At 48.8% G+C, this 23,179-nt stretch overlaps 1 protein-coding gene across 1 annotated transcript; it reads left to right on the forward strand.

The window, feature by feature from the left end:
- Positions 1-4,442: 4,442 nt before the first annotated feature.
- Positions 4,443-11,800, forward strand: LOC117082411 (neuropeptide Y receptor type 4-2). Its single transcript, XM_033209098.1, has 2 exons — positions 4,443-4,670; positions 7,655-11,800. The coding sequence occupies exon 2, from the start codon at positions 7,714-7,716 to the stop codon at positions 8,839-8,841; it is 1,128 nt and encodes a 375-aa protein (XP_033064989.1). The 5' UTR covers positions 4,443-4,670; positions 7,655-7,713; the 3' UTR covers positions 8,842-11,800.
- Positions 11,801-23,179: the final 11,379 nt, after the last annotated feature.

Raw genomic sequence — 23,179 nt, forward strand, 5'->3', positions numbered from 1 at the left:
TTCTTTTAGTTGTAGGGTGGTAACTGCTTCTCTCTCCTGCCAGTCTCTGGGCGCCTCACCATTTCTTGTTTTTTTCCTGTAACCCTTCCCACACCTCTGTAAGTTACCTTTTTACTAAAGTCCCTTTGTTTGACAATCTAGGGGTGAATTATGTGTCCTGTGCAGACTGTGACTGATATGCTGCCTTTCATCGTCTTGATTTTTCCTTCCTGGAAATTTTAGTAATTGGATGATGGGTCATTAGTGTTAATCATCCATGTCTCTTATTTTAGCTCTGAAGTTTCCATCTTTTTGTGTTTTTGCTCTACATTATGGGATATTTCCTTAGCTTGTTCTCTCATCCCTTCTAATGATGTGTTTTCAAATTTCAGTAGTCGTGCTTAGTTTTCAATGGTTCTTTCTTGCTTTCTTGGTCTCTCTTATTTCATGGCAATCTGCTCTTGTTATATGGATTCAGTAATTTCTCTAATTTAGGCATTAAAGGAAGGTTTTTTAATCTCTTAAAGTTATTTTCTATTCTCTAAGTTATTTCAGCTTCTTTTGGAGTCAGTTATTTTGTTTATTCATCTTGACCTATCTCCTTTGTGCTGTTGATTTTCTAAATGTGTGAGGATATTTGGTTCTTGGTTATAAGAACCAGAAAATAAACTGGTTTCCACGGATAGCTGATGTGGCTTCCCTCTGCTATAGCCTTCCATGAAAAAAGTAGGACAGCTTCTGGGAGCTATATGTGTGTGGGCCATGCTTTGCAGCTGCCCTTCAGAATGCACAGGTTGGGGGCAGGGATGGTCAAGGACATTTCTCAGGGAGCTGTGTGTATGGGATGGGTCTCTGAGAATGGAGAGCTTGATGAGTTCAGGCCATGGAAGCAACATCTACACAAGCCTGGATCTGAGAACTCAACTATACTCCCTGAAAATGAAGAGTTTACATGCAGAGTGAGTCTGGGGGAGGCAGCACTAGAAGGGCTGAAAGAGGAATAGAGTCAGACTGATTTCAGAGGGACCCATTCTAGAGGGACCACTGCCATGACTCCATGGGGACATTTCCAAGGGGAGTCACAGGAGGTTTCACTGGAGAGTTGTATATGTCTGTCCAGTGTCTAGGAAGTGCTCACCATGGCTGAGCTTGCAGGGCCTCTTAGGACTGTCCAGGTGAGATGTATGGGTCGTGATGTGGGTTTGGAGAGGTTTCCAGCTAGAATTGGTCAGGATGGCCCATTAGCTCTGGGGCAGAGGCTCAGGGAGGTGGGCAGGCATGCAGGACACAGGAATACTAACAGCAGCCACAACTCTGCAGGGCGTTTCCCACCCGCCCGTAACTGTATGGAGATCCATTCTCATCTCAACTCATTTCTTGCCACAACAGCTCCCAAGGCAAACCTCGTTATTTGCTCTGCTTTGCAGGTGAGAATCTGGGGCAATGTGAGATGGCTTCTGTGCCCAGCTTGTGACCAGTTGCCACACTGACTCTCAACGTGGTGAAAGCAACTGTGAATGGGCCCGATTCCAAATCCCAGCAAATTTACACTAAGGAGGGTGGCTGGGGTCTATCCATCCCCTGACTAGCTGATCTTCAGCTTCCTTATAGGACCAGGGGGAATACTGAGCATGCAGTGGACTAAGGGTCAGAGAGGTCATGTGGAGCGCTGCACACACCTGAGGGACTTGTGTGCCTGTGTGACTTCAGGGTGATTCATGAGGAACATTCCTAAAGGGGTGGGAAGGGAACCTATCACTAAGCTATTTAGGAAGACCAGTCTCCAGTAGGTCACACCAGCCAGCCACTTTTATGAGAGAAGGAAAATCCTACCCAGCTCCTTCCCCAGAGATGGCGGAATGCAGCCTGGCTGACTGGCAGAGCCTCTCAGGCTATGATTCGGACCCTGGACTCCAGCAAGGGGGAAGGACAGCAGCTCCCAGTTCTTTCTTATAGACTGCTTTCTTGAGGAGCTTCAAGTGCTCTGGCTATGATTGGTGCAGGGCTCTGCTGCCTCCAGGGGGTGCTGTCTCCTTTCCCTAGCAGAGGCAAAGGGTCTGGCAGCCAGCTCTGGGAGTATTGGTTTAACCTGAAATGTCTGCTAGGAAGAGCTACCTATCCCTCTCCTGGGCATTATGGTCCTGAAGGTAGAGCTTGGACTTTGGATTGAAAGTCCAGCCCTGCCATCTACAAGTTGGTTGGCTGAGACAAGACACTCTACTTCTTCGAGGCTCAGTTTTCTCGCCTGTGAAATGGGATGATCACAGCACACCAGTTAGGCATGAGGATGGAGTAAGGGCCGTTTCACGTGCTTCTACCTGGTATGGGAGCTGTTTGCTGCTTTTACTACCATTTCAGGTCTTCTGTTGTTCTCTGACCCACAAGAGCTAGGGCTCAGGCCACATGCCTTGGGCAGTAGTTCTCAAATGTGTCTATGTGGAAGCTTGCCTCCAAGGACTCACCAGCAAATCCAGACCCCACACAGCTTCCCTGCAAGAAGGAGGTGACAGTGGCTGAGTTCTTGCCTACACAGAGGACAGGTGTCCATAGAGTTCCCAGCTGGAGTTGAGCAGTTTCTGGTCAAGCAGTGTTCTCTGATTTTACACGTCTGGAAGCTACCATTACAATCAGGTCTCCTTAAATGTCTTCCTTCCTTTTCCTTCCCTCCCCTCCTCTCCCTCCTCTCCCCTCCCCTCCTCTCCCTCCTCTCCCCTCCCCTCCCCTTCCCTTCCCTTCCCTTCCTTCCTTTGTCAGATGCTGCATGTGGACCTGTGCTGGGATCTGGAGGCAGAGACAAGAACTATGACCTAGAAATAGGGGAGTGGGGAGACAAGGGTACTCAGGCAGGCAACCAACTAGACTTCTACATCGGCCTCTGCAGCAGAGCACGGGAGGGTGGCAGGAATTTGTCATGGCAGCAGGGACATAGGAGCTGGGGTGCAATGGAGGAGCAGCAGCTTTCCAGGTAGTCAAGGCAGGAAGGAGCACGGTCCAGAAAGAAGAGATGACAGGGGCCAGTCTACAGCGACAGTGAGCAGAGGCCTGGGTGCTTGGCAGATGGGTTTTCATCCTGGATCTGGCTGTTTCTTAGCTGAGTGACTTTGGGCAAGTTGCTCAAGTACTGAGTGTCACTGTGCTTCATCAGCACAACAGGAATAAAAATGCCCACCTCTCAGAGCTGTTGTGATGATTAACTAAGGTAATGTCTGTAGAGTCTATGCGCTACAAACGGCAGCTGCCATTCTAGAGGGATCACTGCCGTGACTTCATGGGGACATTTCCATGGGAGCCACAGGAGGTTCACTGGACAGGTGTGTATGTCCAGTGTTTAGGAGGTGCTCTTGAAGCAAACTGTTACTCTCAGAAGGTCCTCTAAGCACACATGTGACTTTGCCATGTGGGGGTGAGGGGCAGGGAATTATAAGCTAGTGTATTCAAAACAGGAGCAGCCCTTGTAAGCAAAGCTGTTCCATTACAGCCAAATCATGTGCATCTCAGCTCCAAAGGAGAAAGTGACCATTCTCATTGAATTCTCATCACCACAACCTTGGGACTGGCTGAGATAAGATACTCCACTTCCAGGGCCCACCCTGAGTTTTCACTCATACCCTGGATGCCCACCTCCTTCCCTCACCCTGGCTGACATTCTCAGCAACACTGCCCTCCCTTGGTCTCCAGGGGCTGAATGCTCTCAGCCTCAGGGCTTTTGCCGTAGCTGTGCCATCTATCTGGCCTGTTGAACTCATTTACTCACAGCATCTCACTCTCTGTAATAATTTATTTCCCTCTTTCCTTGTACCCTGTCTTCTCCCCCAGGGCTGAGAGCTCCAGAAGGAACCAAGGACAGGGAGCCTGTCTTGTCCAGCTCTGGTGCCCAGCAGGAGAGCCAGGTTCGTAGGAGGTCTGCAAGTAATGTTTCTGAACAAACTTATGAAAGGCAGTTCTTTTTATACCCATTTCATGGATGAGGAAACTGGCGGGGGGGTGGGGAGAGGGAGAGAGAGAGGCAGGCAGATGCACACACCCCTAGAGAGAGAGAGACACTCCTAAAGAAAGAGAAAGGGAGGGAGAGAGGGAGAGGGAGAGGGAGAGAGGGAGGGAGAGAGAGAGAGAGGGAGGGAGAGAGAGAGAGACAGGGAGAGAGAGAGAGAGAGGAGAGAGAGAGAGAGAGAGAGAGGAGAGAGAGAGAGAGAGAGAGAGAGCGAGCGCGCAGCTCCAGTCTGCCTGTATGCAGGGTTGAGGTGGGCATGAGAGACACACGCAGGCAGGGCTGCAGCTCCAGGCAGGCCTTGGAGGCTCAAGATGCGGCTCCTCAGGGCGAGTGCTGGGGTCCCAGGGACAGCGGGCGGCTGGAGCGCTCTCGTAGGCGGGCACAAGGGGCAGGCTGGGCGGGCGCCTGGCAGCCGCTCCGCTCCTCAGGCAGGCAGCATCGGCACAGCAGGAGCAGGTGAAGCAGGCGCGGCTCTGCACCGCGCCTAATGCCTCCTGGGCGCAGGAGTGCAGCTGGGGGCGGGGCCGAGTAAGCCCCCATATGAACTCTCCGGGAAGCCGGGCGCCCTGCCTGCCCTTGGCCCAGGGCGCAGTGCGTCACACTGGATCTGGGGAGCATCCTGCCCCCACTGTGGACCTCAGTCTCCTCACCTAAGACGTGGGCTGTCCCATCCTCACCCTGTAAGCTGCGAGCCGAGGAGGTAAGGGGTGCATCTGAGGTGTCTGGGCGCTATCGGTGTTAGGATATAGTAGCTTTTGCTGAGATTTCAGGAGACAAAGCAAAGGGCCTTCCCTACTCTAACCCCACTGGGAGATTAGCATTGTGTGTATGATTCATTAGTTTTCCTCTGATTGACTGGGAAGGCAGGCTGCAGGGGGTCCCTGCTGGGGCTTGCAGCTGGTTCTAGTTTTTGATCTGGAGAGCTGCCTGGGGACAAAATGCAGAGACACCATTTTACTGACCTTGTGTAATAATTCACCCTGTCCCTCCTACACTCGCCACCCCCTTGGGTGTGTCTGAGGGACTTGAGGTCCCCTGATCCTCACTGGTCAGTGTACCCTAAGCCCAGCAGCACCAGGCAGATGCCCAACACCACCTTTTCAGTGCTCCTCCTCCTCCTGTCTTGGCCTTCTCCTCCAATCCATTTTCTATATCCAAGTGATCTTACTGGAATGGACCTGACCTTGCTGGTCTGGCCCACCACTCCAGCTTCATCATTTGCCACCCTGGAGCCTGTTATTCTGGTTACTTTTCCCAGCAGGCTCTGCTCCTTCCTGCCTCTGTGCCTTTGCACATGCCATTCCTTGCACCTCGAGTTCCCTCCTCTCCCTGTCCCTTTGGCTGGTGGACTCCTCTTCAGCCGTCGAGCCCTGTACCATTGCCACCTCTTCTCCCATCTCCCTGCTCCTTCTCTGATCTCTCAACTCACAGGCCTCTCTTTCATATTGGTGTTGGCAATGGCAGTGAGTTCTATCTGCATTTGTGCTGGTCAGCCCCTCTGTTCTGGGAGGGCCATGGCTGTATAAATCATCTTTGCAGCCTTTGTTTCTAGCCTAGGGCTTGACACACACTTATTGAGTGGGTGAATGAAGCAGTGAGCATTTTCTGGAGCCCTCCCAGCCCAGTCCTTCCACTTTGATCCTGCTGTAGGTGGTCAGTTCAGGATGAATGGTGTTTCTCCACACTCCTGGCCGAGCCCTGCTGATGGTCACCCAGAGCCTTGGGTTCTGGCCCATTTGCTGCTTCTGAGTGCAGTGCCTCTGCCACAGGTTCATGCAGCTGGGGCTGCTCTTTATCTTATATTGGGCCTTGTGTTTGCCTCTAGAATAGTTTATTTTGTCATGTTCAGCCCCAAATGGCCCTTTTTACCAGAAGACCATAGTGCCGGAGAAATCTTCCTGCCTTCGAGGTCTGGTTCCTAAATAACCAGACTGTAAACTATCAGGTGATTTCACAGCTTGATCTTTTAAATGACCAAATGAGACTCATCTTTTTTTTTTTTTTTTTTTGAGACAGTCTTACTCTGTTGCCCAGGCTGGAGTACAGTGGTGCACTCTGCTGACTGCAACCTCCACCTCCCAGGTTCGAGTGATTCTCCTGCTTCAGCCTCCCATGTAGCTAGGACTACAGGCATGTGCCACCACATTTGGCTAATTTTAGTATTTTCAGTGGAGACGGGGTTTCACCATGATGGCAAGGCAGGTGTTGAACTCCAGACCTCAGAGACTCATCATTATAAGTAGATCAAATGCACAGTGAGTGACATTCATGACAGCCGACAAACAGAATTTACTGAACTCTGGTTGATTTTGGCCTTGTACTCTGCAAAAACTGCCTTAACATACCAATTGATCATGAAGAAAATATGTATGTTCAAAAATACATATGGCCATTATATGAGACTTAAAGAATATCTCAAATAGGGTTTTCTGCTATAAATAGTGTTTTACAAGATGGGGTCCAAGGGCCATGTGTGTCAGAATCACATAGTCTACTTGTTAAATACAGATTCTTGGCTCCCATCCTGGACTCACTTAACTACATCTCCTGGTGGAATGGCCCTGGGATCTGCACTTTCAACATGCTTCTAGAATGATTCTGATGTTTACTGAAGGTTGAGAACTGTGGGATTAATAATGACTAGAGAATCTGAGAGGTGAGTCACAATGATGTATGTAGTGGTATGGTGCTTCCCATGCAAAACATCCATCATTGGCACTACCACGGGGGAGCTCTGGAGTCTAAATTCCAACCCAGTCTTGGCAGGGGGTCCGTTGTGCTGAGGAGGTCTCAGGGAAGGGACAGCCTGTACCAGGGCATAGAGATGTGGAACAGTCTGGTGTGCTTGTGAGCTGCACACTGCATCAGGTGACTTGAACATAGTCATGGAGTGGGTTCTGGGGAGGACACTGGGCACCTGTGACTTTGGCCAGGTATGTGTATGCACATAGTGGGTGGTAGGAGGAAGCTGGTGTGCTGATGAGCCAGGCTTTTCATACCGGGCAGTCTTCAACTTTGCCAGGTATCGCTTAAAAAACAAGGCTGGCAGGGCAGGGAGGGGCTGAGACCAGGAGGGTGCACTGAGTGTGGATCCCCGAGGCTTTAGCTCTATCTTGAAGGGAATGGGGTGCCGTGGAAGGACACAAGCAATCCTGTGCAGAGTGGCATTTATTGCTGTCTCCGTTTAGATAAAATGTGACAAGGGGCATTCTACCCATCCTCCCTGAACAATTCTGTCACTAAACTCTGCATACAGCACTCCAACTTCTTCATCATCAGAACAGCCTCAAATCCTGAAGCCAGAGGGAATTGGTAGAACAAGTTCTGGCATTAGACGTCCTGAGTTTGTAACGGGGCCCTGTTACTGATTAACTGTGTGACTATGGGCAAGTTGCTTTCCATCTCGGGGTCTTAGATTCCTCATCTATGAAATGGATTGATAAACTAGGAATAAACTAGCTAATAGACGAAAGTGCTGAGCACAGTAGCCAGCATTCAACAAGTGCTTCTAACAGGGTAGCAATCATTGGATGCCAGTGTCTTACCATGAGCCTAAGGTAATAGCCCCTCCAGGTACCAGCCTTGGGATGGAAGCAGCTGAGAGCCTTTGTACCCAGCCCTGCTCCTCCCTGGATTCTACCCTGGGCTTGATCCCTGAGTATTGTTTGTCTGTTTGCCTTGCAGGCATCATCCCTGAAGTGTATCACTTAGTTCGAGTGTCCTGGAATCTTTTCACATCCACCATGAACACCTCTCACCTCCTGGCCTTGCAGCTGCCAAAATCCCCACAGGGTGAAAACAGAAGCAAGCCCCTGGGCATCCCATACAACTTCTCTGACCATTGCCAGGATTCTGTGGACATGATGGTCTTCATCGTCACTTCCTACAGCATTGAGACTGTTGTGGGGGTCCTGGGTAACCTCTGCCTGATGTGTGTGACTGTGAGGCAGAAGGAGAAAACCAACGTGACCAACCTGCTTATCACCAACCTGGCCTTCTCTGACTTCCTCATGTGCCTCCTCTGCCAGCCGCTGACCGCCATCTATACCATCATGGATTACTGGATCTTCGGAGAGACCCTCTGCAAGATGTCGGCCTTCATCCAGTGCGTGTCGGTGACGGTCTCCATCCTCTCGCTCGTCCTTGTGGCCCTGGAGAGGCATCAGCTCATCATCAACCCAACAGGCTGGAAGCCCAGCATCTCTCAGGCTTACCTGGGGATTGTGCTCATCTGGGTCATTGCCTGTGTCCTCTCCCTGCCCTTCCTGGCCAATAGCATCCTGGAGAATGTCTTTCACAAGAACCACTCCAAGGCTCTGGAGTTCCTGGCGGATAAGGTGGTCTGTACTGAGTCCTGGCCACTGGCTCACCACCGCACCATCTATACCACCTTCCTCCTCCTCTTCCAGTACTGCCTCCCACTGGGCTTCATCCTGGTCTGTTATGCACGTATCTACCGGCGCCTGCAGAGGCAGGGGCGTGTGTTCCACAAGGGCACCTACAGCTTGCGAGCTGGGCAGATGAAGCAGGTCAATGTGGTGCTGGTGGCGATGGTGGTGGCCTTCGCTGTGCTCTGGCTGCCTCTGCATGTGTTCAACAGCCTGGAGGACTGGCACCATGAGGCCATCCCCATCTGCCATGGGAACCTCATCTTCTTGGTGTGCCACTTGCTTGCCATGGCCTCCACCTGTGTCAACCCATTCATCTACGGCTTTCTCAACACCAACTTCAAGAAGGAGATCAAGGCCCTGGTGCTGACTTGCCAGCAAAGTGCCCCCCTGGAGGAATTGGAGCATCTACCCCTGTCCACAGTACACACAGAAGTCTCCAAAGTGTCCCTGAGGCTAAATGGCAGGTCCAATCCCATTTAATCAGGTCTAGGGCTTTTCCCTGTCATGTCCCTTGCCAGGCTCTTTCACTTAGCTAAGTGGGCACACTGCAAGCTGGGGTGGCACCCCAGCATTCCTGGCTTTCTGGGGCACAGATAGGCTGGCAAGAGCCGTTTGCATCGTGAAAACTGGCATTCTGATACTTCAGCTGTTTGTTCCTGGGAGAATTCTGAGCGCAGATTCCAGAGGTCACAGTAAGCCTTGCAGCTTGAGCTGAAAGATGCCAGAGACGGAGATGTCTGCTGGCAGCAGGCAGGGTTCATTCCTGTGACACAGCAACAGATGCCTGGCCTGGGAACCCAGGGATTTCACCTCCATCAGTGAGATCATGGGGTCACTGTAGGGTGAGGGAAGGAGCGCTTGGAGTCAGAGCTCCAGACCTTGGTCACCTCTCTGTGAGAGATGGTGTATGGAGGCGCTTCAGAAGTAAAGAATTCTGTGAATGCAAAGCAGTGGGATTACTGTTATATCATTAGTGCATCCAGCTGAAGAGAATAGATCCAGTAGTCTTGGTTCACAGCCCTCTGCAGCAGGAATTCCAGGACTTACTTCCCACTCCATCCCTTTCCTCTATCACTGTGTCTTCCACCTTACATGGAAATCAGCCTGCAAGTTCCTCTCCTCGATGAGATGGCGAGTGTCCTGCAGGTGAAATCCATATATCATCATGGGGCTTGTGTCTTACATGCCATGGACAGGCCCTGGCCCAAGGAGAGAGCTCCAGGGAAGTTTTCCATGGTGGGTTGGTGGTAAAGGTGCCACTCACTGCTGAATGTTTGGTGCTGGATAGGAGTCCAGCATGGGAAGGGGCCAGGACTCAGGCTGCTGCAGCCACAGTCTCCTGCCTGCCCTTCCTTGCCTCCAAGGACCTCATCTGATACAGCAGCTGGACTGAGACTCTGTGGCTTTCCCCACTGTTGACCCACTACAGAGGCCTCCAGAAGTCAAGGCCATGGCTGCAGCCTCCTTCACTCCGTGCTCTGACCACTGAGCTGACTTGCCCCAGATAATGTGCCATGAATCTTTCAAAGCTTCCTCAGGGTATTGGGCATCCCGGGCATCCCAGTGGCCTTCAGTAGGATCAGGGGCAGGGAGTCCTGGGAGTCTAACTTCATGGGGCACTGGCTGAAAAAAGCAGGGGTCCCCTTCCTCCAGCCAGCCAGGGAAAAAGGAGAAAGGGCTCCAATGAGTGTGAATATCTTACCTTGGGGGTTATGGCCTAGTTCTCTGGATGCTGAACCAGGCCCAAGGCTTCATTTATGTGTGGACCAGACAGCCTGTCCTTGCAGGGAAAGAAATGTCAAGGCTGCTTCTGGGCTGCATTGGATGGGATGTCTCTGCACGGCTCTGTTGGCTCAGACCAACCCTCCAGCAGTGTGGACAGTGACTGGCCTACTACAGACTCCCAGGGCAGGGTATTCATGTGCTGGAGCCCTGGAAGAGCCTCATCATAAACCGGCATTGGTTCTGCACAGGGAGTCTGGCACAGGGCTCTCACGCTGACCAAGAACCCATGGAACTGACACCCAAGACAAGTGCTCTTTGAGCCAGTAGCTCTCTTCCTGGAGCTGTTTATCTTATCGCTTCTTTTGGTCACATCTCCCATTCAGTTCCTTTGTTCATTTTTGTGTTGGATTTTGGGCAGATTTCTTGGGCCACTCTCTTGGACACAGCTTGTGCTTGTCCTGTGGTGCCATCTACTGCTGGCTGCTCCAGGTGACCACCTGGCAGCAAAGCCCAGGCTCCGGGACCCATCTATTTTGTGAAAAGGCCACATGCACAAAGCAACCCCCAAATGCCAAAGGAGCCAAGAGACCAAAGAAGGAGGCAGACAAATCCAGTTTGTTGGTATTGAGTGTTTTATTGAGGGAACTTATAGGCAGAAGGGTGGTCTTGGGTGGCCACAAGACAGGCAGATCTCTGCACTGTTACTCACGGACCCAAGGCTTATATACCATAGAAAATGGATGTAATGTGCTCCAGCAAGACAATGAAAGGCAGTGCACCAGAGCAGGCAAGAATGCCATGTGCATCATAGCCCAGAATTTGCACAATAGCATCAAGCTTGCTTTGATCTAAAAGCAGGAGTACATATTCTTACACTCGGGACAGTAAATAAAGTAGGAGTCAGGAGGCATTCATGGGACTGGGGCTAATCAGAAGTCAACATGGCAAATTAGCATCCAAGGTGGAGTCACTTTTGTCTTCACATCACCCCAGAAAGATGTCATTGTCCAAACTTCCCAAGGAATTGGGGGCCTCAGGCCCTGGACCCCGCGCAAGTGCCTGAAGTTGCTTCTCATTATTAGTCTTGATGGTGCCAAGATGATGGGGACACAGATGACTTCAGGTGCAGACATGCTTGAGGACGGAGGGCCAGGCCAGGCATCTGGGGAAGGTGCTTGGTGCTAAGAATTGGGATAGTGGGTAGAAGCCTCAATGAGTGTGTTCTGTGCGCCAGTATCACCTGAAGCTTGTAGATAATGCAGAGTCCTTGCTGCCAGCCCAGCTCAATTGGATCCAAATCCACGTTTTATCAGGATCCCAGGTTAATTGTGTGCACATTAAAGTTTGAGGAGCTCTGCTCTAAGAAACAGGTTGCCTTGGAGCCTAGAGTCACTGGGTAAGCAACTGTAGACACCCATCCTAGTTCTGGGAATGTCTCTAAAATTGTTATTGCTGAAAAGATGCATTTGGTTTTGGTTATCTGTCTCATCTCTGGCAGCATGTAGTCATATTTTTTGTGAGGCTTTTTCATTCTTTTGATAAGTATTTGCCACATGTATAGTTTGCAAAGATATGTTCATAGTGAACATGGCTTTTTGTATTCTGGTCTATTTCACTTAAAACTGTATCATCAATAGTTTTTCATCTTGCTGGATATCTTTTTCTTTTTCTTTCTTTCTTTCTTTTTTTTTTTGAGATGGAGTTTCACTCATGCTGCCCAGGCTGGAGTGCAATGGTGCAATCTTGGCTCACTGCAACTTCCACCTCCTGGATTCAAGCAATTCTCCTGCCTCAGCCTCCCATGTAACTGGGATTACAGGTGCCTGCCACCACACCCAGCTAATTTTTTTTTTTTGTATTTTTAGTAGAGACAGGGTTTCACTATATTGGCCAGGCTGGTCTCGAACTCCTGACCTCAGGTGATCCACCCTGCTCTGTCTTCCAAAGTGCTGGGATTACAGGCATGAGCTACTACCTGGCCTAGATATCATTTTTGATGGCTGCTTATGAGTGTAGAAACTGCCCCAATGAAAGCCAGCACCTCTCAGTATCTCTAGCTCCTGGGGGTGGTGGGGGGTGGGTGTGGGGGGGCATCTGTAGCCAGCAAGTGGACCCTCTGCCACCCATTGTGGGAGGAACCCATCTTACAGAGGAGGATCATGGCTGGAATTAGAGACTCATACCACAAAGACTGACTGGGAACCCTCAGAGAATGCAAAACTTTATCACGTCCTGGCTGAGTGCTAAAACCCTGCCTAATGCTATCCTTTCTTCATTAAAGCATTGATGTGGCCTTTTTTTTTTTTCCATTACAAAAGTAATCATATTCATTATGAAAGATATACAATATATACAAAAATAAAATTTAAAAAAAGGAAATTATCAGGCGTTCCACCACTCAAACATAATCACTGTTTACATTTTGGGGAGTCATTTTAAAAGTTTTCATATGCATAGTCATATATGTATGTCTGTTTTTTGAAAAAATGATTGAGATCGTAGTGTGTCCATATGGGTACTTATATATCATATTTAAGGATTGTTTTGTATCTTTTTTGTTTAACTTGATACAAAATTTTATTCACTTGTTTATTCATTAAACAAATATGTCAGACACTATGTTAGCTGTGGGGATACAGTGGTTAGTAATCAGACATTGTCCCTGTTCTATGGAACTTAGAGTCCATTGATAGATATATCCTATGTCCTCAATATCGTCTGTTGTGGCATTCTAAGCGGTCTCTAGACCTGTTGCATAGAGTTTTATGATGAACATCTATGCAAAGAACCTTTTCTATATTTGGGATTATTTCCGTAGGAGAGATTTCCAGAAGTGGAATTAACAAAGGGCATAGACATTTTTCAAGGCTCTTGAAGTGTGCTGCAAAATTGATTTCCAAAAAAGGTCTGGAACAATTTGCACTCCCCAAAGAGTGCCCATTTCACCGTATCCTGGCTACTGTTGGTGATTTACCATTAACCAAAAGATTTTGACTTGAATCGCCCAGACTGGAGGGTGTCCCAGCTCCTGCCTCCAGGTCCAGCAAGCATTGTGGGCACTGACCTTTCAAAGCTAATCTAACCCTGTCCCTCTGTGAAACTTTTGGGTGTTCCACAAAGCCTTTAGGACTGCAGGACCGCATAACTTATCCAAACAGGGATACTCCAGCATGAAAGGGGCCGCCATGAGTAATCACGCTGGGACAACAGGCAAAACTACCCTGGGAAATGGGAACATGAGATCATCCTACTATAGATAAATCTGATCCCTTTAACATAGCTTGAATTCAACCCTCTCCACTATCTGGCCCCAACTTACCTGTTCAGCCTCTTTGCATCCTGACATATCACACGATTCAGTCACACTGGGCCTGCAATTGCCAACCATGCCTTGGGTGTCACTGTCTCTGTACAACTGCTCCAGCCATTCCCTCCTCCTGCCTCTAGCCACCCCACCTCCCGCCAGTCTGCAATGCCCCCCTCATCCATCTGTGTAGGTCCAAATCCCACCCTTGCTTCAAAACACAAAGTAAATGGTACCATTCAATACTGCTTTCATTCAACAAACATGTACTGACTGCTTAGGATGTGTCAGGCACATAGAGTACAAGACCGAAAACATCCCACCTCCTGTGGAACTTTAATTTCTGTGCACAACTGTGACAACTGGTCCTAAAGATGAACACAGTGATGTGCCAGACAGTCTGCCCTGTTACGGTTTTGAATAGACACACCCACCACCCCACAAGGTTGTGAGCTCTTTGAGGGCAAAATCTAAGAGGCTCATCCTCCATCCTTGCAGAACCTGACACACCCTTAGATAGAGCAGGCACTCAAGCATTTGCCAAGTGAAGAATTAATACTAAATAAGCTTACCTATTCACTCTGCAAGAGTTTTCTAATAACCAGTTCTGGGTTCTCCATGAATCTGAGATCAAAGTGGAGACTAAATTTCCCCATACCTTAGAGAAACAGCCCCAGGTCCTACCACTGTGACTCGCTGTCCACCCTGATGCTGGAAGAAACTGAAGTCACCAGATTCACTGATTGCTGCTTCTCATGAGGTTAAGTGACTCATTCCAAGGTCATACAGCTAGATAGGGACTGAGCCACTGGAGGGGTCAGGAGGTGATACAGGAAAGACTCAGAATGCACAAGTGGATAAGTCACCAAAAGAGTCACTGGAGTGGAGGGGCCTGGAGGGGAAGGTTACACGGAGAGCTGGAATGGCCGGAGAGGAACAAACAAGCTAATAGCCCCAAAGATCTCCATTGTCCCCAGATCCCATTCGCTGTCATCTCCTGAAGAACATCACTCTTGTACCATCTGCTCCTTTTTGCACAAAATTCCTCCAAAGCCTTGTCTAACCTCTTTCTCTTTCTCTCTCTCTTTCTTTTTCTGTGTGTTCTTTTAGAGACAGGGTCTTGCTCTGTCACCCAGGCTGTAATGCAGTGGCATGATCATAGCTCACTGCAACCTTGAACTCCTGGGCTTAAGTGATCCGCTCACCTCAGCCTCCCGAATAGCTAGGACCACAGGTGCACACCACCATGTTCAGCTAATTAAAAAATTAAATTTTTTTTGGTAGAAACTGGGTCTCCCTATGTTGCCCGGGCTGGTTTTTCTTTTTTTCTTTTTCCTTCTTTGTAGAGACGAGGTCTCTCTCTGTTGCCCAGGCTGGTCTTGAACTCCTGGCCTCAAGTGATCCTCCTGTCTCGGCCTCCCAAAGTGCTGGGATTGGCATGGGATACTGTGCCTGGCCCCCTGTCTAATCCTGAAGCTTCCACTTCCTCTCCTCTCATGTGCTCACCAGTCCATTCATACAGCTCTTGCCAAGGTCATCAATGACCTCCATGTTGTCAAATCCTGTGGCCAGTTCTCAGTCTTGTCTGGTATGGTTGTCAGCTGTACTAGGCAATTGGTCACTCCCTTCTCCTTGAGACTCCTGCATGTGGCTTTTTCAGGGCATAATGGTCACGGCTCTCTCTGCCTTATTGGGCTCTCCTTCCCCATCTTCTTTCCTGGACTCTTGTTGCCCTGACTTTGGGACATTGGAGCATCTCCAAGGAGCCATGGAGGTCCTCTCATTCCCTTAGTGAGCTCACCCAGTTTTCTGGTGCTAAATGCCACAAATACAATAATGTTCCCCAATGTGTCTCCAGTCTGAACTTCTCCCTGACCTCCGGAATTTGGGTGTCCAGGCATGCTTTGTGTTTCCTGGACACCAGTCGGCATCTCAAACTTGGCAAAACTCCAGATTTGTCCCTGCTATCTCCTTCCTCCGTGTCCTTTTCATGAAAGGGCAAGTCCTGCTTTTCATTTGCTTGGGCCACAGTCTTTGGGATCACCTCCTATTCACACCCCTCATCCAATCTATCAGTGAGTTCTGTAAGCTCTGCCTTCAAAATGTTCTCAGAATGACCACTTCTCACTGCCTCCAGGCTCTGCCTTCGGGTTCAAGCCACCGTTCTCCCTACTGCAATCATGGCAGAGGCCTCCTTTCTGGACTCATTCAGCCAGAGTGATCCATTGAAACTAGTCAGGTGCCTCTACAACTTTGTTCAAAACCCTCCAGTGGCTTTCCATCATACTCAGGGCAAATTTCACAGTCACAGTCTGCACCTGTGTCTGCAGACCATCCACCTGCTCTCTGACCTCACTTCCTACTGCCCTTCCCCTCACCCACTCCTCTTCAGCAGTGCTTGCTTCTCTGCTATCTTTTGAACAGGCTAAGACTGCTCCCGCCTCAGGCCTTTCTACTTCCTACTCTTGCTGCTTGGAATGCCATCCCTTGATATCAACTTTCTCCCTTGCTCCCTTCACCTTAAGTGAACCTTTATTAGATTAATTTCCTGGCTGGGCATGGTGGTTTGTGCCTGTAATCTCAGCACTTTGGGAGGCCAAAGCAGGCAGATCACTTGAGCCCAGGAATTCAAGACCAGTCCAGACAACATAGTGAAACCTCATCTCTACAAAAATTACAAAAATCAGCTGGGCATGGTGGCACAAGCCTGTGTTCTCAGCTACTTGGGAGGCTGAGGTGGGAGGATTGACTGAGCACAGGTCAAGGCTGCAGTGAGCAGTGATCACACCAATGCACACCAGCCTGGGCAACAGAGTGAAAGCCTGTCTCAAAAAAAAAGAAGACTAATTTTTTAACCATCCTGTAAAAATATAACCATCCTCCCTCTCTCTTCCCTTTCCTGCCCAGTTTCTGCCACGGAACTTAGCACATTGACTGGTTCCTTGTTGAGGGTCTCTACTCCCTCATTAGAACATGAACCCCATGGAAGCAGGCACTGTAGATGTTTTATTTACTGTCCAGCTCTCAGCAAGCACAGCCTGTTCATGAGAGGTGCAGAAGAAATATCAACAGTACAAGTGAATTTCCAACTGTTATAATTCATCAGTGGAGAGCTGCACTCAAGCCTCTTATTTGTGGAGAGCGGGCATCTGGTATTGTAGCTGTTTGGTCCCAAGTTTGACAGTCGTTGTCTGCGGACTGTGTGACCTGAAGCAGCTCCCTTTGCATCCTGGTTTCCTGGTTTGTAATAATAAACACTGGCTGCCCTGTATTTAGTGCCCCAACCACTGTGCCAGATGCTTTATACACATTGCCTTCCCTCAATCCTGAGATCAGATAGATGAAGAAACTGAAGCTTATAGAGGTGAAATAATCTTTTCCACATTTTCAGTAAGAGTCAAAGTTGAAACCCAATCAGTTGTCTTCCAAAGTCTGAGACTTAGACTGTTGTAGCAGGAAAGACAGTCGGTCAGCTGACCTCCAAGTGGCCTTGAAGCTCATAGCTAGAGAGTATGAGCTTTATGGGCAACGGAGAGGCACTGAAAGATTTTAAGCAGGGGCATGGCATGGTCAGGTTACATGGAGGGAGAGTAGTGTGGCTGGATTGGCCTGCATTCCCCAGAAAGCAGAAGCTGGGGTTGAGGTCTATGAGCTTTTCCTTTATTAGGGAGAAAGATCCCAGGGAACAGAATGAAGAATACGGGGAAGGAGACAGGGAAGGAGGGAGAATCAAACTGAAGATGTGCTACTGAGCTGGCAGCTGATTACTCGATGTCTCTTAAAACCATCTCAGGACAGTTTGTCTGGATGAAAAAAGAGGTAAGAACTCATCCATCGGCTCCCGTATTCCCTTGGCAAAGGTTTATACATGGAGCATTACCTCCCCACACTCTGGGGACACACAGAAATGCTGAACATACCTGGACATGAACACAGCAGTTCCTGCGGAGGTGAGAAGGATGTTTGGGGTGTGAGGTGAGGAGCCATCAGGTCACACCTGTGTGAAGCCGGTGAGCTCTCTCAGAGCTGGTGCCTTAGTGGGTGCTGGACCAAGAGGCCAGTGAGGACAAGAGGATCAGAAGCAGAGCATAAACAGCATCCCATTCAGGATCAGAGGAGGTGGTGTGGGCTGAACTGTGTCCCCCCAAACTCATATATTGAATTCCTAACCCACAGCACCTCATCATGTGACCTTCTTTGGAAGCAGTGTCATTGCAGATATAATTGGTTAAGATGAGGTCGCACTGGAGCATTGTGTGTCCCTGATCCAATCCCTTGGCAAAGGTTCTACATGGAGCATTGTCCATACAAGACTAGTGTCCTTATAAGAAGAGGAAATTTGGACACAGAAACACACACAGGGAGGATGTGTTGTGACCATGAAGGCAGAGTTCAGGGTAGTCCTTCTACAAGCCAAGGCATGCTGAAGATGGACATAAACCACTAGAAGCTGGGGGAGAGGCACCCAACAGGTGCCTGCACAGCCTTCCGAAGGAGCCAACCCTGCTGACACCTTGACCTTGAACTTGCAGCCTCCAGAACTGTGAGACCATAAGTTTCTGTCATTTTAGCCATTCTGTCTGTGACGCTTTGTTGTGGCAACCCCAGGAAACTAACAGAGGAGGTAAGATTGGGGGCAGGGAGGCCCGTCTGTTGGGGGCATCATGTCAGTCAGGCACTCAGTAGCTGGGGGAAAATCCCAAACTCAAGTGGGTCGTGGCAAAATGGGGAACTTATCAGCTCATGGAATGGGGCTCCCCAAAGGAAGTTCTTTGACTTCAGACTTGATTCAGGGGTTTGAACGAGGATGGTAGGGCTCTCTAGTCCTTGCCCCCTTGTCTCCACATGTTTTGAATTGCACATTTGTGTGCCTCCAGAATTCCTATGTTGAAACCATAACCCACAATGGGATGGTATGTGGAGATGCAGCCTTTGAGAAGTGATTAGATTTAGTTGAGGTTATGGGGATTCTTCCTGATGGGCTTAGGCCCTTACAAGAAGAGACCAAAGAGCATGCTCTCTCTCTCTCTCTTTCTGCCATGTGAAGATACATCAGGGAGACGTCTGTCTGCAACCCAGGAAGAGAGCCCTCACTAGGAAACAAGCAGACCAGTACCCCAGTCTGTAGGACTCCCCAGGCTCTAGAACTGTGAGAAATAAATTTCTGTTGTTTATAAGTCACCCAGCTTAAGGCATTTTGTCACAGCAGCCAGAACAGACCAAGAGAGGTACCTGTGTCTTGATCTCTAGACAGAGCATTGGCTGAGGCCGGCCCAGCCATGACAGAGAGAGAGAGAGAGAGAGAGAGAGAGAGGCAGGGCTGGGCCGTGGCTGGCTGGGGTGTGGACTGATCCAGAGCTGGCGGTGGGCCAGAAGAGGTTCAGCTCCCCAGGGCTGGATCTGGTGAGAGAACATGGAAGTCAGCAAACAAAGTTAGGGTCCTGAGGCACAGAGTGGGGGTGGGGTTCACCAAGGAGGTCTTGGTGGACAGGACGGGGCAGCTGGCAGAGGAGCTAGTTCTCCAGAGCTGAGACCAGAGATGACACCAGGTCAGTGGCCCTTCACCTGTGTTCTGTGGCCTCACTTCTGTAGAGAATCGAGGCCAGCTTCAGGGTCAGGCTTCTTGGCTGGAAGCTGGGAGTTGTTGCTGTGGTTCACTGCGTTGCAGGGATACAGTGATGACTGAGAAAATGCTGAAGAGACCTGGAAGTCCCCCAGAGAAGAAATCTGATTCTTACAGCCCTGCGGAGAGGCAGTCTGGGAAGGCCTTTCTTCCTAGAGGACCTCTTCAAGGTTCTGATATACCTCACAACCCCTGCAAATACAGACAGACCGAATGGGGCTCCCAGGTCCAGAGGAGATGTTGGGAAAGGGTCCGCGGTGCACAGCAAGATGTCTGCTTAGCCGGCGGTAGCCGGCGCTCCTGGCGTGGGCAGCTGAGCAGGCATCTGCAAGGGGACTTGACAGCGATCGGTGGAGCAGGAGGGTGCTTGAGAGTACGGCTGCATAATCATGGCCTTGAGGTTTCTTATTGTTTAAATGTCACCACTTATTTGAAACTAATTCCTGTCAGACTGCAAAACGTTTATCAGTGTAACTGGGCGCTGGCACAAAGCTTTCTTAAAATACATATCCTTTCATTCATAAAGCTATTCATGGGGCATTCGATTAGGCATCTTTTTGACTGCCAAGGAAACCATACTGAAAGCAGGGCATACATTCAGAACAAAGAACTCCAGCTTGCGGGCGAAAACTCTGCGATAGCCATATCTCCCCCGCCAGATAGTGTGGTTTGTGATGGCTGGCAGCCTGTGCCCCTTGGAAATGTCATTTGTAGGCCCTTCTGGGTTTGTGACTAAGGTGTGGGTGGTGGATCTACAAAGAATTTCCCAAAAAGAAGGCCTCCTTTACATACCTTTTGTTCTGTGGACTGATCCACTTGTCCCACCTACATACCTGCGGCAGGTGGGAGACTTGTGCCTTAACTGGGCAGCTGTGAGCACCAGTTTTTTCCCCAAATTCCTGGGCGCTGTCCAAGCATGCTGCCATTTGGCAGTGGGGCCTCAATCACATCCTGATGGAGAAAATGTGGAGGTTTCTCATCCGCTTATATAACGATTCAGACGCTGGAGTCTGTTCCACTTTTTGTCCAGTATGTAGCTTTAAAATAGTTACATATAACATGAAACAGTACGACATGAAAAGAGAGAGGTTTACAGAGGGAGATGGGAAGCGTGACAGTCCTTGCTTGTGGAGTTAGCCTCTCCAGTCCTGAATTCTTCTGTGTCCCCGCATCCTGCTTGTCTGGAAAACAGCTGCAGCTTGCTACTTTGATTCTTGGCCTTCCAGAAACTGGACTCCTGGCCCATCTTTTCATCTCTTTGGAGAAACAAACAACAAACAGTAAGCTCGTCATAATTAAAATTCACTGTGATATAAAGTTGCTCTAAAAGTAGTACAATTAAAATTAAAATTTATTTCATTTCTTGAGCTGACATTTCAGACAGCCCAGTGGCCTCCCACTAAACTCAAAGGTGATGAGTGTCTGCTCAGTCTCACCTCCTGGTCTTCTGTTCCAGCGTGAGTCTGAGCTCCATTCAACTCTTCCCGGGCCTTTTCAGCTCTAGGTGTAAAGGTTCAGTGTGAACTCGTAGAAAGAAGACACGCTTTTCAGTCAACAGATCTGAATTCTTATAAGGATTGTCTTATAGTCGTTGGTCTCAGTTTCCATATTTGTACAATGAGGATCATGGTACAGTGTTAGGGCTGGACAGAAAGCCCTCAGACTGGCTTAGGACAGACGGAGTGGTCATTTGGGTTCCAAGGCGGGGTTGGACAATAAAACCAGAGCAGTCCAGTGTGGTGGCCATGGGCCACATGTGACTCCTGAGCACGTGAAATGGGACTGGCACAAATTGAGATGTGCCAAGTATAAATTACACATTACATTTCAAAGACAGCCCCAACAAAGAATGTGAAGTGTCTCATTAATAATTTTGTATATTGATTATATGTTGAAATAGTAATATTTTAGATATATTGGGTTAAAGTATGAAAATCAACATCAACCTTTTCGTTTTACTTTCACTATTTTTTAGAACAACTTTATAGTCACAGCAAAATGGAGCAGAAAGCATAGTGACTTCCCGTATCCTTCCTGGGCCCCAAACACGCACAGCCTCCCCGTTAGCTCTACCGTCCACTAGAGTGGTGCGTTTGTTTCAGTTGATGCCAGACTCCATGGTTTTCGTCAGGGTTCGCTCTTGGTGTTGTACATTCTATGGGTTTGGACAAATGCATCATGACATGTATCCACCATTATAGTATCACACAGAACAGCTTCACGACACTAAAAATCCTCTATGTCTTACCTATTTATCCCCTCCTTTCCTGTTAAACCCTGGCAACCACCGATCTTTTTACCGTCTCCATAATTTTGTCTTTTTCAGAATGCCATGTAGTTGGAATAATACAGTGTGTTGTCTTTTCAGATTGGCTTTTTTTCACTTAGTAATAAGCATTTAAAGTTCCTCCACTTCTTTTCATGGCTTGACAGCTCATTTCTTTCTATAGCTGAGTGATATTCCATTGTCTGGATGTGCCAAGTTTATTTATCCTTTCACCTACTCAGGGACATCTTGGTTGCTTCCAAGTTTTGGCAATGATGAATAAAGCTACTGTAAACAACCATGTGCAGGTTTTTATGTGAACATAGGCTTTCAACTCCTTTGGGTAAATATCAAGGAGTGCTTTTGCTGGATTGTATGGCAACGGTGTGTTTAGTTTTGTAAGCCACTGCCAAACTTCAGCCAATTGCTGGTTTCCCTATTCTCTACAGGCTGACCTCACAAAGTTGGTCTCCTGCAGAGCTCCAAGGAAGCTGGTTTTGGCTGAATCTGAAGGTGACCAACACTGGTAGGATGCTGCTGTGTCATAGGCTGGAACCCCAGCTCCTGATCTTGCTGGAGTGTCTGCAACCCCACCTGCCTCCCCCGTGAGCTGGAAGAGCAGGGCTGACAGCCAGAGTTCTGCCATACCGTGCTACGATTGGATCCCAGGCTCTGACCCCACTAGGCCAGGGGCTGTGCTTCCCTGATCATATAAGCCCAAGGTCCAGGGTCGCTCTCCTGGAGTCTGATATCAGCCCCGCCGGGTTCCAGTGCGCTGCCCTGGGACAGGTCAGAATGCTTGTTCCTGAGCTTATCTCTGTGAATTTCCCCTGATGAACTCTGATTTGGCAGGCAGTGTGTGGGCTGCTCAGTACTTTTCCCTTGTTTGCTCAAGTTTGGGGCACCAAGATCATTCCCATAGCCTTTTGTTTCAGCTTGCTAAAGGGAAGCTGCTCTCACTCTCTTCAGCTTGCTAAAGGGAGGTGGAGTTCTGAGGAAGGCAGGAACTTTGGGGGAATGTTGAAAGTTGCCTCTGTTAGCTGTGCCTACCACCTCCTTCTAATCCTCCTCTGGCCACCCAGATCCCCCCCTACAATGCATTACCCAGACCTGCCCCCTACCACCCAGAAGCTATGGGGGACTCTGATCCAAGCCCCACACTTGTCCGAAAGAGGTGCTTGGGCCCCACAGAAGCCTTGTCAAATGATGGCAGCTGTTTTCTGATAGTTCAATGGATCTGCCACCTACTCAGAGAAGTCTGGAAGTTGCTAACGCTCTCTGAGTCTCAGATTCCCTAGTAGTCAAATGAAGGGTTTGAACCAGAATATTTTCAAGAATTTGTGCTCTTCTAAGAGTCCATGTTTTTTTTTTTTAAGTTAATTTAAGTTTTAAAATTTATTTTTTATTTTATTTAAAAAAATCTTTTATTTTAGGTTTCGGGGTACATGTGCAGGTTTGTTACATAGATAAACTCGTGTCATGGGGATTTGTTGCACAGATTATTTAATCACTCAGGTACTGAGCCTAGTACCCAATAGTTATTTTTCTGATCCTCTCCCTCATCCTACTCTCCTCCCTCAAGTAGGCCCCAGTGTCTGTTGTTCCCCTCTTTGTGCCCATGGGTTCTCATCATTTAGCTCCCATTTATAAGTGAGAACATATGGTATTTTGTTTTCTGTTCCTGTGCTAATTTGCTAAGGATAATGGCCTCCAGCTCTATCCTACACTATGGAATACTATGGAATGAGGCCATGGAATGAGACCATGTTCCTGTAAAGGACATGGACATTTAGGTTGATTCCATGTCTTTGCTATTGTGAATAGTGATGCAATGAACATATGCATGCACGTGTCTTTATGGTAGAACGATTTATATTCCTTTGCATATATACCCAGTAAT

This window comes from Trachypithecus francoisi, unplaced genomic scaffold (assembly GCF_009764315.1).
Source record: "Trachypithecus francoisi isolate TF-2019V2 unplaced genomic scaffold, Tfra_2.0 Lachesis_group9, whole genome shotgun sequence".
NCBI lineage: Eukaryota > Metazoa > Chordata > Mammalia > Primates > Cercopithecidae > Trachypithecus > Trachypithecus francoisi.